The 21592-nt window shown below is 49.1% G+C and overlaps 1 protein-coding gene across 3 annotated transcripts; it reads right to left on the bottom strand.

Annotated features, from left to right (window-relative positions):
* Positions 1 to 1912: 1912 nt before the first annotated feature.
* Positions 1913 to 20723, bottom strand: KIF2C (kinesin family member 2C). 3 transcript variants are annotated; one of them, XM_007450344.1, is made up of 21 exons: positions 20539 to 20723; positions 19588 to 19682; positions 16982 to 17083; positions 16766 to 16814; positions 14484 to 14606; positions 12329 to 12454; positions 11671 to 11771; positions 10938 to 11033; positions 10259 to 10313; positions 10005 to 10167; positions 8520 to 8610; positions 8186 to 8249; positions 8015 to 8106; positions 7109 to 7251; positions 6122 to 6326; positions 5893 to 6003; positions 4961 to 5028; positions 4518 to 4623; positions 4311 to 4424; positions 2707 to 2830; positions 1913 to 2597 (listed from the first exon to the last, which is right to left on the bottom strand). In XM_007450344.1, the coding sequence occupies exons 1-21, from the start codon at positions 20603 to 20605 to the stop codon at positions 2515 to 2517; spliced, it is 2178 nt and encodes a 725-aa protein (XP_007450406.1). In that variant the 5' UTR covers positions 20606 to 20723; the 3' UTR covers positions 1913 to 2514. The 3 variants fall into 3 exon arrangements, with proteins under 3 accessions (XP_007450406.1, XP_007450407.1, XP_007450408.1); XM_007450345.1 differs by lacking the exon at positions 12329 to 12454 and having other exon boundaries at positions 1915 to 2597; positions 20539 to 20605; XM_007450346.1 differs by lacking the exons at positions 19588 to 19682; positions 20539 to 20723 and adding an exon at positions 17244 to 17589 and having other exon boundaries at positions 2489 to 2597.
* Positions 20724 to 21592: the final 869 nt, after the last annotated feature.

Raw genomic sequence — 21592 nt, 5'->3', positions numbered from 1 at the left:
GAGTATACTAAAACCCACTAAATTGTACACTTTAAAAGAGTGAATTTTATACTGTGAATTACATTTCAATAAATGTAAAAATTACATTTTCATTTTTAAAATTTATTTATTTATTTTTTGCGGTACGCGGGCCTCTCACTGTTGTGGCCTCTCCTGCTGTGGAGCACAGGCTCCGGACATGCAGGCCCAGCAGCCATGGCCCACGGGTCCAGCCACTCCACGGCATGTGGCATCTTCCCGGACCAGGTCACGAACCCGCGTCCCCTGCATCGGCAGGCGGACTCTCAACCACTGCGCCACCAGGGAAGCCCAAATTTTCATTTTTAAAAAAGCCCTGGAATATTCAAGAAATAAAGGCCAGTGTGGTTGGAGAACAGTGAGTGGCTAGAGAACTGTTCATTCATTCATTCAAAATACATTTTGTGTGCTTGTCATATGTTCAGGATATTGTGGATACAGTATTAAAACAAAAATCTTTGTTCTTATGTGCTTAAATAGCTAGTAATTATAGAGCACTTATTAAATGTGAGACATTGTACCTATTGCTGGGTGTGTGAACTCAGTTTTCTTTTCTTTTTTATTTGGCCACACCACGCAGCTTGCAGGATCTTAATTCCCCAACCAGGGATCCAATCCAGGGCCCCTGGCAATGAGAGCGCAGAGTCCTAACCACTGGACCACCAGGGAATTCCCAAACTCAATTTTCATAGTAATTCTATACTGTACCAGCATTATTCCCATTTCAGAGAGCACAGAGGTTAAACAACCCACTTAAGGTTCTGCAGTCACAGAGGTCGGATCCCACCCTGCACTATGGCTTCAGAAGCTGGGATCTTAGCTTCCAAACCATTCTGCTCAAATTACATTCTCACTGGACCAATAGAGAGGAGCTGACCAGGTGGGGCCTAATAGACCATGATAGGGCATTTAGAATTTATTCTTTGTGTTGATCAAGGGTTCCAAGCAGGGGAGAACCTATAAAGATTCTTCTGGCTGCTTGGGGAGAATGGGTCACTGGGATTTAAGAATTCACAAAGGCAGGCAGTTAGGGAAGGTGGTCAGGTCTGGGATGGTGGCATTGGATCTTTGCAATTCTGAGGTGGGTATCGGTGGCCTTGTTTTACACATGTGGGAGAAGTTAGGTATCTGGAAGCTTTTAAGCCCTCAAAAGTTAGTGCCATTTCTATCAAACTTCTGATTTAGCTGAATTTCTGAATCCAGGCCCTCTATTTGGTTATTTAATGGCACCTCAAACTCCTGTAATTTTCTCACCATGAGGTAGAGAATGCCCCTACTTTACAATGAAGTAACTGAGGCTGAGAGGGCTAGAACCTGGTCCATCTGATCCCACTCTTCTCTGGAGTTTCTGCAGTAGCCCACGTGACCCATGCCCCACCGTGTCTCCTGGACTGAGGCCTTTCTGAAACACACATTTGGTTGTATGGCTCCCAGGCTAAAAACCTTTCAGTGGCACATTACCATTTAGGTAATTCATGTTCTGTGACACGGGATCTGGAGTCTTCTAGTTCCAAAACCATACATGCCCTATGTTTAGTTCCTCAGTCTACCTGGCAAACTTCTCATTTTTCAAGATCAAGCGTGTTACCCATCAGATCCTTTCCCGTCCAGCAAGGCAAGTGCTTTCGTGTCAGTGTTGCCACAGAATCTTTTAACATGCCTTGAGCAGACTGTAAATGACAGAGCACCATCTCCTTTATGCTTACGGATCCTGTGCCCAGGAGAGGGCCTAGGACCTAGTCAGCATTGAACAAGGCAGAGGTTGGAGTCTTCACCATGTCACTGAAACTGCAGGTGTAGATTTGGTCTCCTGGGTAGAGTACAGAATCAGCACTACCCAGAGGTGCAGTAGGGTCCTAAGTCCCAGAAGGCTCATACACATCCCAGGCACTTCCCACATACCACTCAACAGGCTGATTTTTTTTCTCTTTATTGTTAGACACAATGTATAAATACATAAAACAGAAAACAGCAGGGATCCTCTTGGGCCTCAAAAAACAGCAGGGAAGGAAGAGGTCCCAGAAACTTTTTTTCAAGTACAAAACATATTAGTGCCCCGACCAAGGGTATGGAGGGCAGGCCAGGGCCAGCAGAGCTGAACTAAAGGCTCCTTCCCTCTCCCAAGAGCCAGGACAACCCCAGGGAGCTCTCCACCAGCAGCCAGTCCACACAGGCAGAGTGCTGCCCAAGGGAAAACTCTACACCAGAGAGCTTTCCCCTCTTGGAGAGAAGGGCAGCACACAAGATAACTAAAAGCTCCCTCTTTCCATCCTTGTTCCCTTCATGGCTACAACTGAGGAAAAAGAAAGTCGTGTCCCATGCACTCTGACCCCTCCCCAGCTGCCCTGGGCCCAGATGCCCCCATACTTGGCATTTACCAAAGCTTGTCCCAGCTCAGACCTTGACTAGACCCACGAGGTGCCCAGAGTTCACTGAGGAGGGAAGGGGAGGGGAAAAGGCTGGGTGTGACACCAAACAGATCTTTATTTGCAGTCATCAATGGGGCCGTTTCTTGCTGCTTATTTGTTTGCTGGCCTGCTCTTCTAGCTGCATGGCCAGGCGCAAGCCCTTGAGGACATCTGGAAGGAAAGGGTGGTGCACCCGGGGTCAGTGGGTCTCTCAGAGGCCTCATTCCCTCTGGCAGAGCTGCCATCACCCGCAGAAGCCCCATCCTCTGGCCACACCCACCTCGCAGGGCTGAGAAGTGCTTGGCTTGCTGGGCCAGGGCACATTCTGCTTTATTCACAAAGGTCTCCAGGTCGTAGTCTGGCTGCTCAGCCATCTCGGAGAGCTCCAGCCAGCCTGGCCCTTCCTGCAACAACACAGCGTGAACCTTGTCAGGTCAATAATGACCAAACCAATCTAGCAAATCATTCCTAGGGCTCTACCATCTGCAATGCAGATGCCCACTCCTCCAGCCATGCCCCATACCCTGCCTCCTGATCCTCCCCCAGAAATTCTCAGCTTGAATTCATCCTCTTCCCCACCCCAAACTTGTGCCTGTGCCTTATATCAAATGAATGTTATCATGTCTTGATGCTCAAGCCAGAAATCTCAGCAAGAACTTCTTTCACCCTGCTTGTCCCCCAGTCCTACTAATTCCACCCCCGAAATGGTTCTTAAATCTCATGCCCTAATTCCAATACCATGGCCATGGTCATAGTTGGTCTAGACACCAACATCTCTCTTGAACTCTAACAATCTTCTAACTGCTCTTAACTCCTAAGTGCCTCTACTCATGCTCGCCCCACATCCCGAAACCAGCCTCTATAGTGTGGCCATAGTAAGGTACCTAAAGCTCTGATGTGACCATGTCACCACTCTGCTTTACTCCCTTCAAAGGCATCTACTGCTCTCATAACGAAGTCCAGGCCTTTGGTGTGAACCATTAAGGCCTTTTAGCATCAGGTCCCGGCTGACCTGTCCACAGCCCTGATCTCCTTCCCTCATCTGCTCACACCTTTTGCTCTGGCCAGAGTGAACCTCTCACTCTTCCTGAAAGTACCACGTCCTTTCAAACATTTGTACCCTGAGCATGCCACGGAGGGAGGACACGTGTAGGCACTTATCCTACATGTTCCCTCCTCAGTTCTAAGTGCCCCGAGCTCTCCCCTCTGCTCTGCACTCTGAAAGCCCCATTCTTAGGGACTCTCCCCTACTTGCTCTTCCACAGCAGGGATCACAGCAGTGGTAGCATCTACCACTTACTAAACGCTGACTACATGCTGGGGACGGCTGAGTGCTTTAAAAACATATCACTTAATCCTCAGATGTAAACATCTTGTCTTGCCCATTTTGGGGATGAAGAATCTGGGGGCCCAGTGAAGCTCAATGACTTTCACAAGGAAATCAGCTTATAAATAGAAGGGTCACGATTGATCAAGTCTTACTTTCGGGCCTCTTTTCTATACTTCAGGTTTTTGGCCCTTGGTCTCAGCACAGGAGCTGGCATATAGAAAGTACTCACCAAACATTCACTGAACAAACAAGACAAGGTTACCCTCCAAACCCTCAGTCAGAAGCATAGGGTAGAGAGACTAGCTCCAGCCAGAACGATGCAGGAAAGCCTATGTGTGCCAGGCTGGGGAAGGAGGTGCGGTAATTAGCTGCCCTAGAAGAGCAGCTGAAAAAATAAGTGGAGAATTAAGAAATGCTGGTGTAGATGGCTGCCTCTTGCCACCCCAGCCAGAAGACCCGGGGAGGGGCAAAGCCCAGGTCACAGTCAAGGAATGGCGCTGAGCCTGTGCTAGGATGGATATCCAGTCTCTCCCAGCCCAGGGCTAGCCCTCCACCTGTACAATCTCTTTGAGCTCTTCCATGGCCCTCTCCTCCAGCTCCCTGATCTGAGTCATGGCTTCATTGAAGCTGGACATCTGGGAAGACAGTTCCTCCTCTTCCTTGGAGAACTAAGGGGGCAAAAGCAGAGACACAACGGTGTGGCCCAGTCCCCATCTCAGGAGGCCACGTTTCTGTCTTGCCTGGCCCACCCTGCCCCTTACATTGCCTGTGCTCAGGGCCCCGTCAGAGCTGGCTTCCATCTCTTCTGTTTCCACCTGAGTTGGCTGCTCCCCACTGGGCCCACTGTGAGGGCTCAGCTCCTTGACCCTGAGAAAACAAGAAGGTCTCAGATCCCACAGCAGCCTCCTTGGGACTCATGAGTGTGCAGCACCACTCAGATTGCGAGACTTCGAGGAGACGGACTAGCAGCTTTGCTTTGGCCTAGGAGAAGTCCCTCACTCACACTGCTCCCCACCAAAGCCTGAGGGGATCGGAAAAGACCTTGTAGCATCATATATGAACTCCCAGGCCTCAGATTCAGTGAGTCACAGAAGAGGAGACGATGGGCACTGAGTCGCCAGAGCTTCCTCCCCGCTCTCATTGCTGTCATTCCCTCCCCCACCCTGCACCCCCTCCCCATCCCACCTGGTGTAGGTACTAGTACCTGTCTGCATATCTTAGTGTATTTAAAGTATATTCACAGGAGCTTATGCCTGGTGAGATCATGGCGATCTGCAAAAGAGGGAATGGGCACTTAAAGGTCAAGGATCACAGGGTAAGGGTGCTCTTGGAGAGGCTGCCAGCAGGAGTTCTTTAGGCTGCTAATACCCACATGGAACTGGGGGCAGAACCCAATAAGCACCCACTCTGTGCCAGGCAACTTGCCCCATGAGCCCTGCAAACTAAGGTGCCTTAAAAATTGGTCCCTGGGGACTTCCCTGGTGGCACAGTGGTTAAGAATCTGCCTGCCAATGCAGGAGACATGGGTTTGAGCCCTGGTCCGGGAAGATCCCACATGCCGCGGAGCAACTAAGCCTGTGCACCACAACTACTAAGCCTGCACTCTAGAGCCCGCGAGCCACAACTACTGAGCCTGCACGCCTACAGCCCGTGCTCTGCAACAAGAGAAGCCACTGCAATGAGAAGCCCGTGCACCACAACGAAGAGTAGCTCCCGCTCACTGCAACTAGAGAAAGCCTGTGCACAGCAACGAAGACCCAACGTGGCCACAAAAAAAAGTCACTCACAGTTGTGGCCTTCTATTTCCTAGTCTGGGAACCAATGACCCCTGAGGGAAGCCACAGAAGAGACGAGGACTGCCTCTCCTGCTTCCCCAAAGGTCCTCCTTCTGAATTCTGCAGCCCCCTTTTCATCTGGTAAGGGAGGAATGACCTTCCCCAAAACAAGAGCTGCATGGACATACAATAGAGGGAGAAGACCCTTTCTTCGCCTCTTGGGTAGGCAAAGAGGAGCCTGGTGTCCAAAAGCAGGGGGTGAAGCCCAGTCAAGTTAGAGCCTAGAAACCCAGGTAGCCAAGAGCACCAAGCCTCTTGCCCAGGGACAGGACTGCACCACCTCCAAAGGGACCCTACTCACCATGCAGGTCCTTGAGTTCTCCCCGATAAAGGAATCCCTTAGCACCTGTGTCAGCTTGCTCTCGCGGAATGGGGTGTGAGCTTTGTTCTGTCCCAGGGCCCTGATGCACTCCTGGGGCACAGCAGGGGAAGCTGAGGTCTCCTCCCTCCTCTTCAGATGCCCACTCTCTCCCTCCCTCCCCCAGCAGCCCTCCAGGCCAACCCCCTCCCCTCCAGCTGGGCCCCACTACCTTCAGAGCCAGGAGACTCTTGTTGATTTCTGCGCCCTCCATGCGGGTCTGCCGGTCAGCACTGGAAGTGTCTGCGCCTCGCTCGTTCCCTGCCAGATCCACCAAAGAGAACTTGCCATGCACTCTCCCTTTGGCTCGAAGAAGAATCTGGAAGCAGGCGTGGGAGCGGGAAGAGCTGGAGTTGGCAAATGTCTGCCCAGAGGTCCTGTGGCAAAGGAGGACAAAGAAGGACTATGAGCTCCCAGGGTCACCAGCCACCATGGCACCCCAGGTTCCAAAGCAGTCAGTTCTCTGGTAGCAGAGGGACACAGGTCAGGACTCTAAGATGTCTTGTGTCATCCTGTCCCACTTCTGTCCTGCCCTCCCTCCAGCTCTGGACCTAGTGGCTTACCCTTGCAGTCAAAGTACTAGATTCTGTGTGAGGGCCTTGGCCAGACCCCAGGGCCCATAGGACATGGGAAGCATGAGTTGCCTCTGCTGCAGGGCACACAGGGGAGGAGGGGCTGTCATGAACCACTTGCTGCAACTCAAAGGCCCTGGAGTGGGCAGCCCTCTTCCTGGGCCTCCATAAGCTGCCCAGCATCCATTGCACCATGCCTAGGGCCCTGGTAGTGCACTTCCCTACCTCTATACAGGAAGGGAGCTGTGGCCCCATCACTTCCAGCCTAGAGCACATCCAGAGCTCCTGTCTCCCACCACAGAGGGAGGGAACAGCAAAGAGAAACCCAGAGAAGCCAGGAAGCATGGCTTTGGGTAAAAGCCGGGGAATAAAGCCTGCCTTGGTCAGATTCAAGGTACTTTGACTCAACCCTGATAAGTCTTGTCCTGGGTCATCGGCCCCACTGAGACCACTTAAGGCAGAGGCCTTCAGAGCCCACACCAAGCCAGGGGAAGCGGCGCTCTGTGGAAATAGCAAAGGACTCAGCACTAGTCTGTCACCTGACCTGGCATTATAAGGTGGCCCCTTCCCCTGGCCGGAACTCTGACCTGCAGGCACTGCCTATGTCGATCATCTTGATGACGTCATCAGCACAGCTCACCATGTGCTCCTGCAGCCCCACCACCTGCACCTGCTGCTTGCCATCCTCTAGCACGCGCAGCTTGGCCTTCTTGTTGAGCAGGTCGAACAGCTGTGTCAGGCAGAGGAACAAGGCCAAGGCCATCAGGCGCCAAGCACCCCACTGACTCCTCCCTCTTTCAGGGCCGGTCCCAGCTTAGACAAGGGCTGGCAGCAGGAAAGGCAGGAGAGGCTGAGCTGGGTTATGCCAGACTAGCAGCGGACAGTCCACTTGGGAGCTGAACCAGGCTGCCTCAGTTTGATGCGACCCTGCTACTTTACTAGCTATGTGAACCTGGACAAGTACTTAACCACCTAGCCTCGTTTCTCATCTGTACAATAGTGACAGTGACAGTAATACTTCCTAGTAGGGTTGTAGTGATGAGCTGAGACAAGTAAAGTGCTTAGAATAGTGCTTAGCACCCAGTAACATCTTAATAAGCAACCCTAGCTATTATTATTATCTAGACCCCACTTGGGGAAGATGACTCTGCCCCAAAAGCATAGAGAGGTAGAAAGATACATAGACATATAGAGAGAACACGAGTGTGAGAATGGGGAAGAAGAGAGTTATGAGGGAGGTGTTTGGAGGGATGACAGGGCACACACAGGCAAACCTCCCATCTGAGAGGGGGCCCTGAGGCATATTCCTGCCATACTTGTTGAGTGTGGGTACCATCCCACCATTGGATGAAAGCTCCCACACGTTTGGGCGAAGTGGCCCAGAGGCTTGACAACCCACAGGTTGTTTGGCTTCTACAATTTCTAGCCAACCTCAAGGTTTCTGAAACTTCAGGGACCCCAACAGCATAAACAAAGGGCTCCCTGCCAGCTACCTTCCCATTATAGATCTCGAAGAATGTCACATAGACTTCCAGGCCCAGGTTCCGGTATCGGGGCTGATTCTTCAAGAGGAAGACATCCCGGGCTGTGGGGGGAGAGGCTGGATTAAGTAAGCAACCTGCCCTTCTGTGCCCAACCCCACTGTGGCAGAACACACTACTTACAGGCCATCGCATAGATCCCTTTTGATGCGTTCTGGGCTTTCCCACAGAGGTCTCCACCCATCGTCTGCAAAGGGAGGGGGCAGAAGACTGTGGTAAAGGGCCCTTGGCCTAGACCAGGGCACTACTGGCTCCACTACCACAGTGGGCCACACCAAAGCTGGGAGGGGAGGCTGGACCTACTAAGGCCCCTCCTTGAACCTGGCACAGCAAAGGCATCTGGAGATGGGGCATCTGCACTGAGGGGATTTTCTGCAACAAACTCATTGTCCTCCTTTTCAGAGACCCAGAATTCTGCTATGGGTAGACTTGCTCTCTGCCAGGCCTGAATACTCACGTGAGTCTTACCACTTCCCGTCTGGCCGTATGCAAAACAGGTTGCTTTTCCTCCTTCAAAGATTGTCTGTACGAGTGGCCTTGCTGTGAACCTAGGAGAAAGGATGGGGAAGAGTGTACATCTCTCCTCAAATGTGCTCCCTGGAACATGGAGCACAAAGCAGGGCTCTTGGAGGCCTCCTTCCAAGCATGCGCACACCTCTCACACAAAGTGGTCCTACCTGACCCTATCCCCAATTATAAATTTGAAATTCTCCTAGCCACCTGGGGAGAGCTGGACCGACCTGCCAGAAGCAGGCTGATGGTCCACACTCTAACTGAGCTACCAGTACCTCCTCTACCCTGGAGACACAAGGTGAAAGCTTGAGCTTAGCAGCCTACTTCCAGCATAAGATACACTACAAAGGCCAAAGAAACCATCTAAAGTAGGAACCTAAATTATTTTAGGCTTTGTGGGCCTAAAATAGGTCTCTTCCATATATATATACATACATACATAAATATACATATATATTTAATGATTCTTTAAAGACACAAAATCCGGGCTTCCCTGGTGGTGTAGTGGTTGAGAGTCCGCCTGCCGATGCAGGGGACACGGGTTCGTGCCCCGGTCCGGGAAGATCCCACATGCTGCAGAGCGGCTGGGCCCGTGAGCCATGGCCCCTGAGCCTGCGTGTCTGGAGCCTGTGCTCCGCAACGGGAGAGACCACAACAGTGAGAGGCCCGCGTACCGCAAAAAAAAAAAAACAACACAAAATCCATTCTTAATTTGAGAGCCATATAAGAAGGGATTGCAAGCCAAATTTGGTCCATGGACTATAGTTTATCAACCTCTGGTCTAGAGCAGTGCTGTCCAATAGTAGCCACTGCCACACATGGCTATTGAGCACTTGAAATGTGGCTAATGTAACTGAAGAACTGAATTCTTTTTTTTTTTTTTGGCCACACCGCATGGCATGCGGGATCTTAGTTCCCCAGCCAGGGATTGAACCCAAGCCCCCTGCAGTGGAAGCACAGATTCTTAACCACTGGAGTGCCAGGGAAGTCCCTGAAGAACTGAATTTTTAACTTTATTTAAACAGTCACATGAGGCTACTGGGTGCTGTATTGGACAGAGTAGTTCCAGAGTTTGCTGAGTCTGCTAAGCCCAGTGGGAAACGGGTGGCTGTGCAGGACATAGGAAGAACCCCTAGGGCTTGCCCAGCCCAGCCTCAAAGAGTGCAATGGGTAATACCTCACTTCTGTCCACTCAAGCGTGGGCCACAAAAGCTGAAAAACGGGATGGGACAGCCCCAACAGGGCCTTCCAGGTGCTGGGAGCCAGAGCCAGCTCTGTGTCATGGCCCATCCAAAGAAAACACAAGAGGAAGCCAGTAAGAGCTTCAGGGTCAGCATGTCTGTGAGCGTAAGTGTTACCACAATGTCCCTCATTGGAAAGAGTAAAGTGTCAGGGGGAAGGAGGGGAAACAAAGAGGCAAGGGACTAACCTGTAGACAACTTCATTTGAAGCTGTTTCGTCAAATGCGAAGTCAAAGCAGAATGCTTGGTTCTCCAGATACTTTGTTAAATCCACTTTTAACTTGGGCTCATGTACCAAGAGGACACACTTGCTAGGAACGGAAATCACATCAATTTCTTTCTTGGCCAATTCTGCAGAAGGACAGTATTTCAAGGGATGCTCCCTGGACACAGGGGAACCCACAGTCAGTCCAAAGCCTCATTCTGACTGAATAGGTCTTACCTTGTTTATTCAGCGGTCGTTTCCTAACACAAACACATATCTTGTGCTCTTCAATCTTCAAGAGGATGAGAAAAGACAACCAAGAGCAAAACGTCAGAGCAATATTGAAAGAAAGCTTGCCCACAACCCGTCCAGTTCTAATCCCAAGTCTGGCTCAGGCAAGGGCCAAGATCTAACACTGGAACCCACTACGCCCATAGTTACTCTGGAGCGTAAGAAGGTAGGTCTGAATTTTCTTCCCAGTTTCCTCACTCTGCTGCCTATAGGAGGGTTCAGCGCACTTTCATCATTAGTAGTAAGAATCTAGCCAACCTACTGAAGCAGGGAGGATGGGGGTGTGGGAGTTGATAAAGATCAGACTCTCCCATCTAGGCCTCACTAGCTCCAGCCCACCAAAGGGTATTAAAAAACCCCTTGAGGGTGAGTGAAGATTCCTGCACGTTCTCATTGCCTTAAGAGATGATTCTGTCTCTCACTTGTACGCCTACTCGGGAAAAGAATCTGAAAAGGAATCGTGTGTGCGTGTGTATATATTTTTACATATATACGTAGAGAGAGAGACTGAATCACTGTGCTGTACACCTGAAACCAACACAATGTTGAAATCAGCTATGTTTAAAAAAAAAAAATTGTACACCTACTCAGGAAGGAGAGGTAGAAACCCTTTGGGATTACTTACAGGATCAGTCACAGTAAGTGGATGACATTCCAAAGTAGCCCGAAATTCTTTAATCATCCGGGAAAATTCCCAGTTTGGAAAGCTGTTGTCATACTCCTGTTTGGGATAGGAGCGAAGACTGACTGTCAAGATGTTAAGTGCTCTCAGACCTCAGTGCTAGGAGCAGCAACAACAGCTCTTCATATGCACACAGCCCTGCAGGGCTGACAAGCCCCCACACGATCTCACTGCCCCCCACTCTGGCTCTGGGCAGAGAATCCAGGAACAAAGTCTTGGGAACAAAGATTGGCAGGGGGCCTAGGCATGCACCAACCACTCTAGGAACTGGGGCAAGAGCCACTGTCCCACATCTTAGACCAGCAGGCTGGGATTCCCCTGTGCCATTAACCCAACTAAAGGGAAATAATCCATACTGGAACTCCACTGTGGCACCCCTGCATACACACAACTAGGAAGTCGGGGGAGGCAGGCAACTGTGCCCAGCAGCCCACTGGACACTGAACTGTGTGATGCGCGTGCCCATTGGACAATCAGCAGCAAACATTCCTCATCTGAGGGCCTTCAGAAGAATTTCTGAATTATTTGTTCTCTGAATCCTGATGAGAAACTAGTTAAAGGATATCAGAACTGGAGCCTCAGAAATGCTGGGGCTGAACTGATCTCTGTTGCAGACAAGGTTTCAGTTAAGGATGCCTGTCCGAAAACCTTTGCCCTTGCTTCCCAAGAAAGGTACCTGAGCTCGTTTTATTCTCATTTCAGAGTTCTGGGCTCTTTTCTCTTCTCGCTTGTTCTTCATTTTTTCCATTTCCTTCACAATACAAGATTTCCTCCGAACTACGGGGAAAAAAAAAAAGGAAGCCCTTTCTTATATCTGTCTAAGCCAGCCTGTTCTTCTCTGGCTGTTGTGTTGAGTGCTGGGCCTTTCCCAGGACTAGGCCTTCTCTAGACCCTTGCTCTTATGTCACCATATGCATGGAGAGGAAGCAACAGCTATGACTCTTGGGATGGCTAAGCCCACAAAAGACGTGCTAATGTGGGCACTCCAAGTCTAACCCAAGCTCTCTTGGGTGAGATGCCTCTGTGGCATCTTCTCAACAACCAGAAGAGGTGAGATCATCCCTGCTTGGTCTTGGTGGGCACTCTGGGCTGTTCTTCAGGTGTTGGCCAAGACTTTAGCTGTGATAGCACCTCAACTACATCAGAGTGCTCCTGCCACCTGGCAGTGACAGGGTCACCTCTTGTGAAAGATTGATTCCGTGGCCACAGGGAAACATGACCCCATGTGACAAACATGGTTTGAATTCAGGTGCCAAGGCAAGCCAGGTGTGGGACAGGCTGTAACTACCTATCCTGCACTAGGAGCAGGGCAGCAGACAGCTCAGCGTGTCTACCTGAGTTCACAGGGTTTGCAGAAGAGCTGCCTTGGACGGAGGAATGGACTTGCTCTTCCACCTCCTCGCTGACCATCGTCAATGGTATCTCAGCCACTGCAGGGCAGGAGGGCCTAGGGGGGCCGGCTGTGGGGGAACAAGAGTCATTGGAGAAGCAGGCAGGCATACGGCAGCCATGCTCATCTGAGCCCTAGCGGGTCATAGGCCAGAAGGAAGGCTACCGACTGCCAGCTCAGCAAGGGCTCAGGCTCCTACCATGTGAGCAAAGCTCAGGCTTTTTCCTGCATCTCGGCCCACACCTTGAACCCAACAAGTCCCTCCACAGGGGCTGGCTCCTGGGGTCAAGAAATCTTAAAGAGGGCGGTCGGGGCAAAAAAAAAAAAATCTTAAAGAGTGTGTGAGTAGCTCAGTATGGGCTTCACCATGAAGGGAAAAGCCTTTAAAGGCCTGAACTCTTCAGGCTTGACCAAGCATGGGTTCTCAGGCCAGGCTAGGCCAGGCCTTTCTACTCATTTAGGAGAAATTTCTGACTTCAGAACCCAGGTGGTTAAGAGGAACAAGGACTGAAAGCCAGGAATAATGGGAACCTGAGCAACAACCAACCATATTTCTTTTTTAATAAATTTATTTATTTATTTTTATTTTATTTATTTTATTTTTGGCTGCGTTGGGTCTTCGTTGCTGCGTGCAGGCTTTTCTCTGGTTGCGGCGAGCGGGGACTACTCTTCTTTGCGGTGTGCGAGCTTCTCATTGCAGTGGCTTCCCTTGTTGTGCAGCACAGGCTCTAGGCACGCAGGCTTCAGTAGTTGTGGCTCATGGGCTTAGTTGCTCCGCGGCAACTAAGCCGCGTGGGATCTTCCAGGGCCAGGGATCAAACCCGTGTCCCCTGCATTGGCAGGTGGATTCTTAACCACTGCACCACCAGGGAAGCCCCAACCAACCATATTGATTCAACCCAGAAAGGTACAACCCATGGTGACTCACTACTTCCCATACCTGGTCGTGACCCTTTTGTTTGCCTTCACTTTATTAGAGCTGAATTTGATACACATTAAATGTAATGATTACAAAAATCACCTACTGTATTTACTAATAACTAGTAAAGTTGACAATTAAAAATGTTTGGGACTACCCTCTACCCTGCTGGCGCAGTGGTTAAGAATCCACCTGCTGATGCAGGCGACACGGGTTTAATCCCTGGTCAGGAAGATCCCACATGTTGCGGAGCAACTAAAGCCCGTGCACCACAACTACTGAGGCTGCGCTCTAGAGCCTGTGAGCCACAACTACTGATGCCCGCGAGCCACAACTACTGAGCCCGCAAGCCACAACTACTGAAGCCAGCGCTCCTAGAGCCCGTGCTCCAAAACAAGAGAAGCCACCACAGTGAGAAGCTTGCGCACTGCAACAAAGAGAAACCCCCACTTGCCGCAACTAGAGAAAGCCTGCACACAGCAACAAAGACCCAGTGCAGCCAAAAATAAATTAAAAAAAAAAAAAAAGTTTTAAAAACTCCATTTAGGGCTTCCCTGGTGGCGCAGTGGTTGAGGATCCACCTGCCGATGCAGGAGACACGGGTTCGTGCCCCGGTCTGGAAGGATCCCATGTGCCGCGGAGCGGCTGGGCCCGTGGGCCATGGCCACTGGCCCTGCGCGTCCGGAGCCTGTGCTCCGCAACGGGAGAGGCCACAACAGTGAGAGGCCCGCGTACCGAAAAAAAAAAAACCAAAAAACAAAACAAACAAACAAAGAACTCCATTTATATAAAGTCCAAAAAAAGAGAAAAAGTTAATTTATGCAATCTGAAGTCAGGACGTAGGTACCCTTGGGGGCTTAGGAACTGGGAGGGGGCCTGAGGGGGACTTCTGGGGGTGCTGGTAATGCTCTGTTTGATCTGGGTGTCAGTTACATGAGTGTGTTCACTTTGTGAACTATGTAGTCAACGACAGGTTTACTCTTCTGTATATATATTATGTTTAAATAAAGTTTAAAAAGTAAAGTGAGATGATTTCCAGATAAGGGAGCAGTGGGGCAAGAGCAGAACAATACAAAAGCCAGGGAGTGTAGGAATCCTAGGATATTCTAGAACAGGCTCAGGGCAATGTGTGAGGAGCCGCTCCAGGGCCTCAAACAGGGAGAACAGATTCATTACTCACTGGGAACTGAAAACTGCTTGCGGGAATTTGCAGATGCAGGCAGTTCCACCTCCATATCATTCTCCTGAGTGGTGATGCGAACCTCTGGGACAGTGGACATGCGAGTGGAGCGGCCTCGGAGACCTGAAGGACCAAGGGCAGCAGCCAATCAGTGCAGCATGATCAGGAGAGCCAACAGGCATAACAGAGGGGCAGTCGGGGGTAACCCTCCAAGATTCTATACAGGAAAGGAGCCCACCAACTCCCCATTCCTTCCACCCAAGGAAAGGAAAAATTAGAAAGGCCAAGTACTCGTGACCCCAAAACTAATTTGTTACGTTCTGCAATCTGAGAGCTCCCACAAGAGCATCTGTCTTGAGTAAATGGAGGGACCTACAGACAGTCTGAAATCATTTCTGGAGACATAGACCTAATCCCTGAAAAAAAGCATTCTTAACCTTAGCAACAGCACCTACCATTCTACGATCTTCCCATACCGCGAAACATCATGAGGTAAGTATCAGTATTCCCAACTAATGGAAGACGACGTTAAGGCACAGAAAAATTAAGCAACTTGCCCAATGCCACTCAACTAGTAAGCGTCAGAACCAGGATGTGAACCCAAGACTGCCAGGTTCCAGTCTGGGCTTTTTCCACTGCTCCAATATATTTTACAGAGCCAGGCCTGGGCCACATCTTTAGAAACCATGGGATCAGCTACATGAATTTTCTGGAATCTTAAAAGAATGCTTAACTGAGAGAAACAATTGAGTTATACTTTAATTCTTGCCAATTTCTACCCATCTATATAGTTTCTCTCCAAAAGAAAGAAATAATGCACCTATAAATAAAAGAAGTAGTGAATTTGGAAATAAAACACTAGTGTCATATAAGCAAATGTCAACTTGTACTGAATTTGAGTTTCCTAAATTTAGGCTGATCTGATGGCTCTATATAATTCCCTATTTTTCATAAAGAGCATGAATTATTATCATTTTCCTATTTCTCAAAAGATCTATAATCTTGTGTTTCATTTCTACTGTTCAGTATCATGCACATTCATTAAGGTTTTTTTTCCATTAAAAGGAGCAGTGGCAGTATCCTTTCGGGTCATGCACGTGGAGTGGGATGGATGCCACCCCCATCTCTCTTGCAGGCCCTTACAGTGGTATAGCCTGCAAGAGAGGGCCAGCAACACACCAGTCATACCCAGCTCAAGCTCAAAGCTAGACCACCTTTCACCTTGGGCCCCCAGGAACCTGAAGCTCCAGGCATGTCGTTTCTGGGCCTGAGGTGGCTGTGTTATGTCAAGGCAGTGATACCCCCTGGACTGGGACAGGCTGTGAGATATAGCTGGTTCTGGGTTATAAGCTGGATTATCTGGGCAGTTTGTGCCTATAGCCACTGTCACAGATGACTGTAGTCAAAGTAGGTTTATGCTGACTCCTTCTGCAGAGAAAGCCCAACCTTCTGTTGGAGTGCGAGGCATTGCTATTATCTGTCCAATCTCACCCCACCCCTAGATCACCACAGCACTGCCAACTCTACTTCTAAATGGCCCTGACCTAGCTTTTCTCACAGCCTGCCCACCACCTCACTCCAAGGCATGTTGTTCCCCCAAGGAGAGAAAACAAGCCCACAATGGCTGATTACTGCTCTGGATTCCACAGGCCAGTCAGCAAATTTCCCAAATGCACCAGGTTCCCGAGAGGTTGGCCTAAGTAAGAGCTGTAGGTTGAACTGTTGAATTCTTTCTCTTCTTTTCTTTTTTTAAAACTGCTTTAGAGGTATGATTGACATATAAAAAGCTGTAGATATTTAATGTGTACAATTTGATGGGTTTGGAGGAAGGTATACACCCATGAAACCATCATCACAATCAATGCCATAAACCTACTCCTCACCTCCAAAAGTTTCTTCCTGCTCCCTTTGTTTTGTATTTTGTTTTTTCCTTTTGTGGTAAGAACACTTAACATAAGATCTACCCTCACAGTAAATTTCTAAGTATACAATACAGTATTATTAATCATAGGCCCTATGTTGTACATTAAATCTCCAGAACTTCTTTATCTTGCATAACTGAAACTCTGTACCCTTTGACCAACACCTCTCCATTTCTTCCTCCCTGTAGGTTACATTCTTCCTCACTGAGGAAGATGCTTGGAAGACAGGGCAGGACTCAGCCCACACAAAAGCCACCTGCTAAACTGGAGCAATGAGTCTACTTCACAGCTTCCTGAGCTCCAAGAACATCATTCCTGGCACAAACCCCGTTAACAGTGAGCCAGTAGAAATCCATTTACCTTCCTTTGGAGCGGGAATTTTGGAGTTGACTGATCTGCGCTTTTGTTTCTGAAAAACAAAACAAACCACCACAATATATGGCTCTTATCAATTCTCAAGGGCCTATCGGGGGCCCATGTGCTGTGCTAAAGAACTAAGCAGCCCCAGAAAACAAACCAGCAAAGAGCCAACAAGCCAAATGGGGCACTGGCTGCAGTCAGGTGACAGGCACCTACCTGAACCGTTACATTCTCCTGCAGGGGCAGATTGTCCTTTGGGTGTAAGGGAAGAAGCTGTAAGATTTCTGGGTTTATTGCAGCCACATCATCAAAATCAATCTGCAAGGAGCAAGTAAAAGCTTCTGTGAACAACATAGCTTGTTCAATCCAATTGCATCTCTGCAATCAAGGCTACCCCTAGATTCAGACTTTATAAAGTTTAAGTTCCACCAAGTACTAATAGCTATAAACAAATATTTATTCCCTAGTCGTGTCTTACCATCTAGATGGATATTGGTTTCTGATTCCAAGCCAATGGTAGCTGTCAGTGATGAGAATGAGGTGAAGAGGAAGGCAGACAGGCAGGCAGACAGTCAGGAAGTCCACAGTAGATCTAGGCCACTCGGCTCCCCTACTGCTCTGCAGGGCAGTGGGGTCCTGCTGGGCACAGCCCCTTGAGCACCCCTTGCTGCCTGACACCAAGGAGGAAACAAGTTCTAACTGCCCACTGATAGTCAAATGGAGGGCCCTTCAGGATCTTATGGGCAGGGACCAGTTCCCGAGAGGTGCTACCTAATTCTACATCTACCTACATTTTCTACTGGGCCCAGAAACTTCGGGCCCAGAAACTTCTTCCCCAGTCACAGCATCCTGCTCAGGCCTTCCCTACTTCCTGCTCATGCCTGCAATGAGGTCACAATTCTAGGTTTACAACACCAGAGTCCTGAAACCCTCTGGGGACAACTCAAACTTCACCAGCATACTTCACAGCAGGTTCAAACACACCTCAATAGTACCAACTTGATTATTTCTGTTTCAAAATGAAAGAGCTGAAGCATGTACTCCAGGGTGAGAGCTTCACCTCCTACATATGCAACCTTTATGTATTAATCAGATATTCAAACACTTATTAGGCATGAGTAAGGCTGTACGGGGAAGGTATTCAAAAATGAATTAAGACATGTATCGCCCTTGTTTTCAGGGAGCTCGTATCCTAGTGGGAGACAGAAGCCATGTGCACAAAGGGCTAGAAACCAAAGCAGCATGGGATAGACAAGGAGGGCAGAACCACCAAATGCAAAAGCTGGCGAGTACTTCAGTAGCCAGGCTTCTATCCACTTTTCTTGGACAGCTACAGACCCTTACCCTCCCCCACTCCCCCGATTCCAATCCCTAAACTACAGAGAGCATAAACAACACAAGAGACCAAGGTTCTGACATTAACTGATCCTCACTTTGATGATTCAGGAGGAAGGAATAAGAGTGAGAGTGTGAAGGCAGCGAGACACTAGGCAGGATCATAGAGTGGGGAACTGCCCCATTTGTCCCTGGCACTACTTTGGAAGGAGTGTATGGTATAAAGAAAAAAGTTGATTGGGATCAGATCTTGAAAAGGCTTTAATTCCTCACTAAGAAGTTTGGACTTTATTCCAAAGGCAATATTTAAGCTGGAGTGAGACCCAATAAGAGCTGTATTTCTAAACGAACAACAAAAATAAGTCACACATAACTGCTAATAGATGGTTGAAAGGAATTTTAGGAACCTCTTGATTCAAGGACAGATAATGTAAAGAATTCAGTTCTTCTATTTCTCAGATATACCACCTAAATATATGCATACCTACCATAAGGCACTATACTAAGCAAGCCCTTTACATGTGTTTTCTGTTAAGCTCCAAGGAAGAGGGTCCAGGTCTGTCTTATTCACTTCTGTATCCCCAGTACCAAACACACTGGCTGGCATTTTGGAACCAGTACAAAAGGATTTGTTGAATAAGTCCTCAAAACAACCCAAAATAAGTAGATATTATTATCATCCTCATTTTAGAAATGAGGAAGTTGAATTTTTAAGAGGGACAGAAACGTGCCTGAGAACACATTAAGTAGTGGCAGAGCCAGACTCTAGAATCCAGGTTTTCATACTCTTAGCCTGGTGACCTCTTCACCACACCACAATGCCTCTAAAACATAAATATCTTGGGCACATCCCTCCTCTTCTCAAAATCCTTCCAAGGCTCCCACTGCCTACAGAATAAAATCTTAAACAACTTACTGCCAGAGACAAAGACCCTCTAGTTTCCTTTTTTAGCCTTTTTGCTGCTGCCAAGCATCCTTGGCCTTCCTCAATGCCCGGAGGCAGTTTCTTTACCAGTCCACCAGTCCCCATGAGGGCCATCTCACTGTTTCTGCTAAGCTTTCTGGCCCCCACAAGCCCAGCTCATCCTCAGTGAGTTTCCACCTCTGAGGTGCTCTAGCATTATTCATCTGTAGTTGTCTTCTATTATTTGGTGTTTCAGAAACATACTTTTGTCTCCCCAACTAGATTATCAATTTTGCTCCCCAAATCAATATCATAGGTAGTGTGCACTCAGAGCTAGCTTGGGTAAGCAAGGTTTTAGAATTCTGTGCAGTTTACTTTCTAGAAACACAACAGAAACTGATGATTGCTTCAATTTAGAACAGGCCTGCCTAAATAAAATCCCAATGCATTCAAAGAGGACCATATTTAAGATTAGGGAGGACAAGTCGACATCAAAAACAAGGCTGACACAAGTTCCATTTCCACACACATCTTTTAGCTAGGAAGGTGTTAAATGTGGTACAGGCATACTCATAGAACCTACCTCTTTGCCCTTTGTGGCTCCTCCTTCTGTCCATTCCACCGAAACGCAGGATTTCTCCAAGTTCACAGTCCTTACACTGGCACTGTGAATTAAGCCTATAGTATGAAAAGATCAGAGTTACCCATCTTTTTCACTTTTAAGATCCCACAGAGACTCTTAATGTAGAGTTGGCCTGAAGGAAGGGACAGTTGACTTTCTTTCTAACCCCAGGAGACAAACCTCCTGGCACTTCACCCTTGGAATATCCCACAGTGAGGTAGGCAAGGAACAGTTCTTAAAACTGAGCTGCAGAGGATAAGGACTCATCCCTACTCAAAAGAGAGCCTACTGTGGGGTGAAGGTATGTTTGGGCAGGGGAATAACTCTAGTGCTTAGGTGAGCAGTTCCTCAACACAGCACTAAGGCTCTAGCGCCCTCAGGTTTCCCTATCTCACTCCTGACCTTTATGTCTGACCATTCTAGTGATATGGGTATTAGACCTGCCAGAGTTGAGGTAGCTGCTCAACTGAAAAAGAGAGGGCAGGATTGCAAGCTCCTGAAGAGCAGGGAACTCGTCTGTCTCGTTACCCTGAATCCCAGTATCTGACATACTGCAAGTGCACAGCGTTTATGGAAGAACAGAGGGGCCAGAAAGCCGAGGTCCCTGCAAGAGCAGGGCAGTTGCAGGGGCGAACTTTGGAGGGGAAATGAATCCAGCAACCCTGACGTCCCGGAGAGGTCCCGTGACACAAAGGAGCTCCGCTCATTCCTGGAGGACGGGGGAGGGGACCCACCGCCAGTGCAGAGGCCTCTGGCCCTGGTAGAGAAGACTGACTGCCAGTGCGGAGACCCAGACCTGGGGGGTGGAGGGGAATCCCCAATAGTGATTCAGGGCCTGTTGTTTGGGGAGGGGAGGTAATCTCTGCCATCTCAGCCCACTGGTCCCCTTGGCCTCAGGACCCCGCCCCTCACCATTACTGCGTTGTATCTTGATGGCTAGACCGGGAAACAGGCGAGCCTGAAGAAGCGACGAGTCCATAGGTAGGCAGGAGCTCCGGGAAGAGAAACGCGAAACGCCAGAAAACCACAGCTCTACCAACACTACGAAATCTCAACGCCGCGTAAACCGCCGAAGTTTAAATCCCGCGCGCCGGCGTCCCTGAACGTCATCACGCTGTCGCCGGCCTCTCTTCCGCCAATCAGCGGCGCCCTGCGGAGCCTGTTGGGATACGTAGTCTCCGGGTGGGGGGGGCCCTTCCGGGGCATGGGACCGCCCACTCGTCAGACCACAGCCGAGAAAGCAGGGCTTGCTGAGAGCTTCGCGAGCCGTTGTGGCCGGAGGGGACAGATTACAGGCGTTCAGAGGGTTGCAGTACTGCTGGGGTTCCCTAAACTGAGAAACCTCAAGATGATGTCTCAGAGGGAGGGCTCACGGGTCCTACAGTCATGGGTTCGAATCCGAACTTCTTTAGTTGCCTGCTCAGTGACCTCGGACAAGTTACAAACTTTCCCTCTTCACGCAGTGGGGAGCATGTTTCCTCCCTCGCGGAATTATTGCTAAGTTTCAATGAGGGGCTATCATTTACAGTGAATGGAAGACCAGATTCACTAGCTTTTTATCGAGTGTCTACCACGTGGTAGGCATGGTGCAAGGCGCTGGAGATAGCAATAATGAAAGCGACACGTAGTTCTTGCCCTCGAACTAACATTTCTAACGTGAACAGGGGACAAAAAGAAGAAAATTACAAGTAAATTACGATATGTAGTAAGTGCTCTGAGGGAAACTGAGAACTGGAATACAGAAAAATGGAGGAACCTACTTTAGATAAAATAGTCAGGGGAGGAATCTTTGAAGTGATACTTAACCTGACTCTAGAGAACAAGGAGGAATGTCAAAATGAAGGGCAGGAAGGTGGAGAGGCTTCCAGACTAAGATCTGAGAATGATATGTGCAAAGGCCCTGAGGTGGGACAGAACTTGATCTTGAAGAACTGAAAGAAGCCTGTATGGATAGAAGGCAATAGGT

Source organism: Lipotes vexillifer, unplaced genomic scaffold (genome assembly GCF_000442215.2).
Source record: "Lipotes vexillifer unplaced genomic scaffold, Lipotes_vexillifer_v1.1 scaffold961, whole genome shotgun sequence".
In the NCBI taxonomy this organism is placed as follows: domain Eukaryota; kingdom Metazoa; phylum Chordata; class Mammalia; order Artiodactyla; family Lipotidae; genus Lipotes; species Lipotes vexillifer.
Note: the sequence above shows the minus strand (reverse complement) of the source record. Positions and strands in the feature narration are given on the sequence as shown.

Bases quoted from the DNA above. Each gene is read 5' to 3' on its own strand.
- KIF2C (XM_007450344.1), bottom strand. From the start codon at position 20,605: ATGGACTCGTCGCTTCTTCAGGCTCGCCTGTTTCCCGGTCTAGCCATC. The intron at 19,683-20,538 runs GTGAGGGGCGGG...TTCATACTATAG, and splicing joins CAAGATACAACGCAGTAATG to GCTTAATTCACAGTGCCAGT. The intron at 2,831-4,310 runs GTGGAGGGCTAG...GTGTTGTTGCAG, and splicing joins AGCTCAAAGAGATTGTACAG to GAAGGGCCAGGCTGGCTGGA.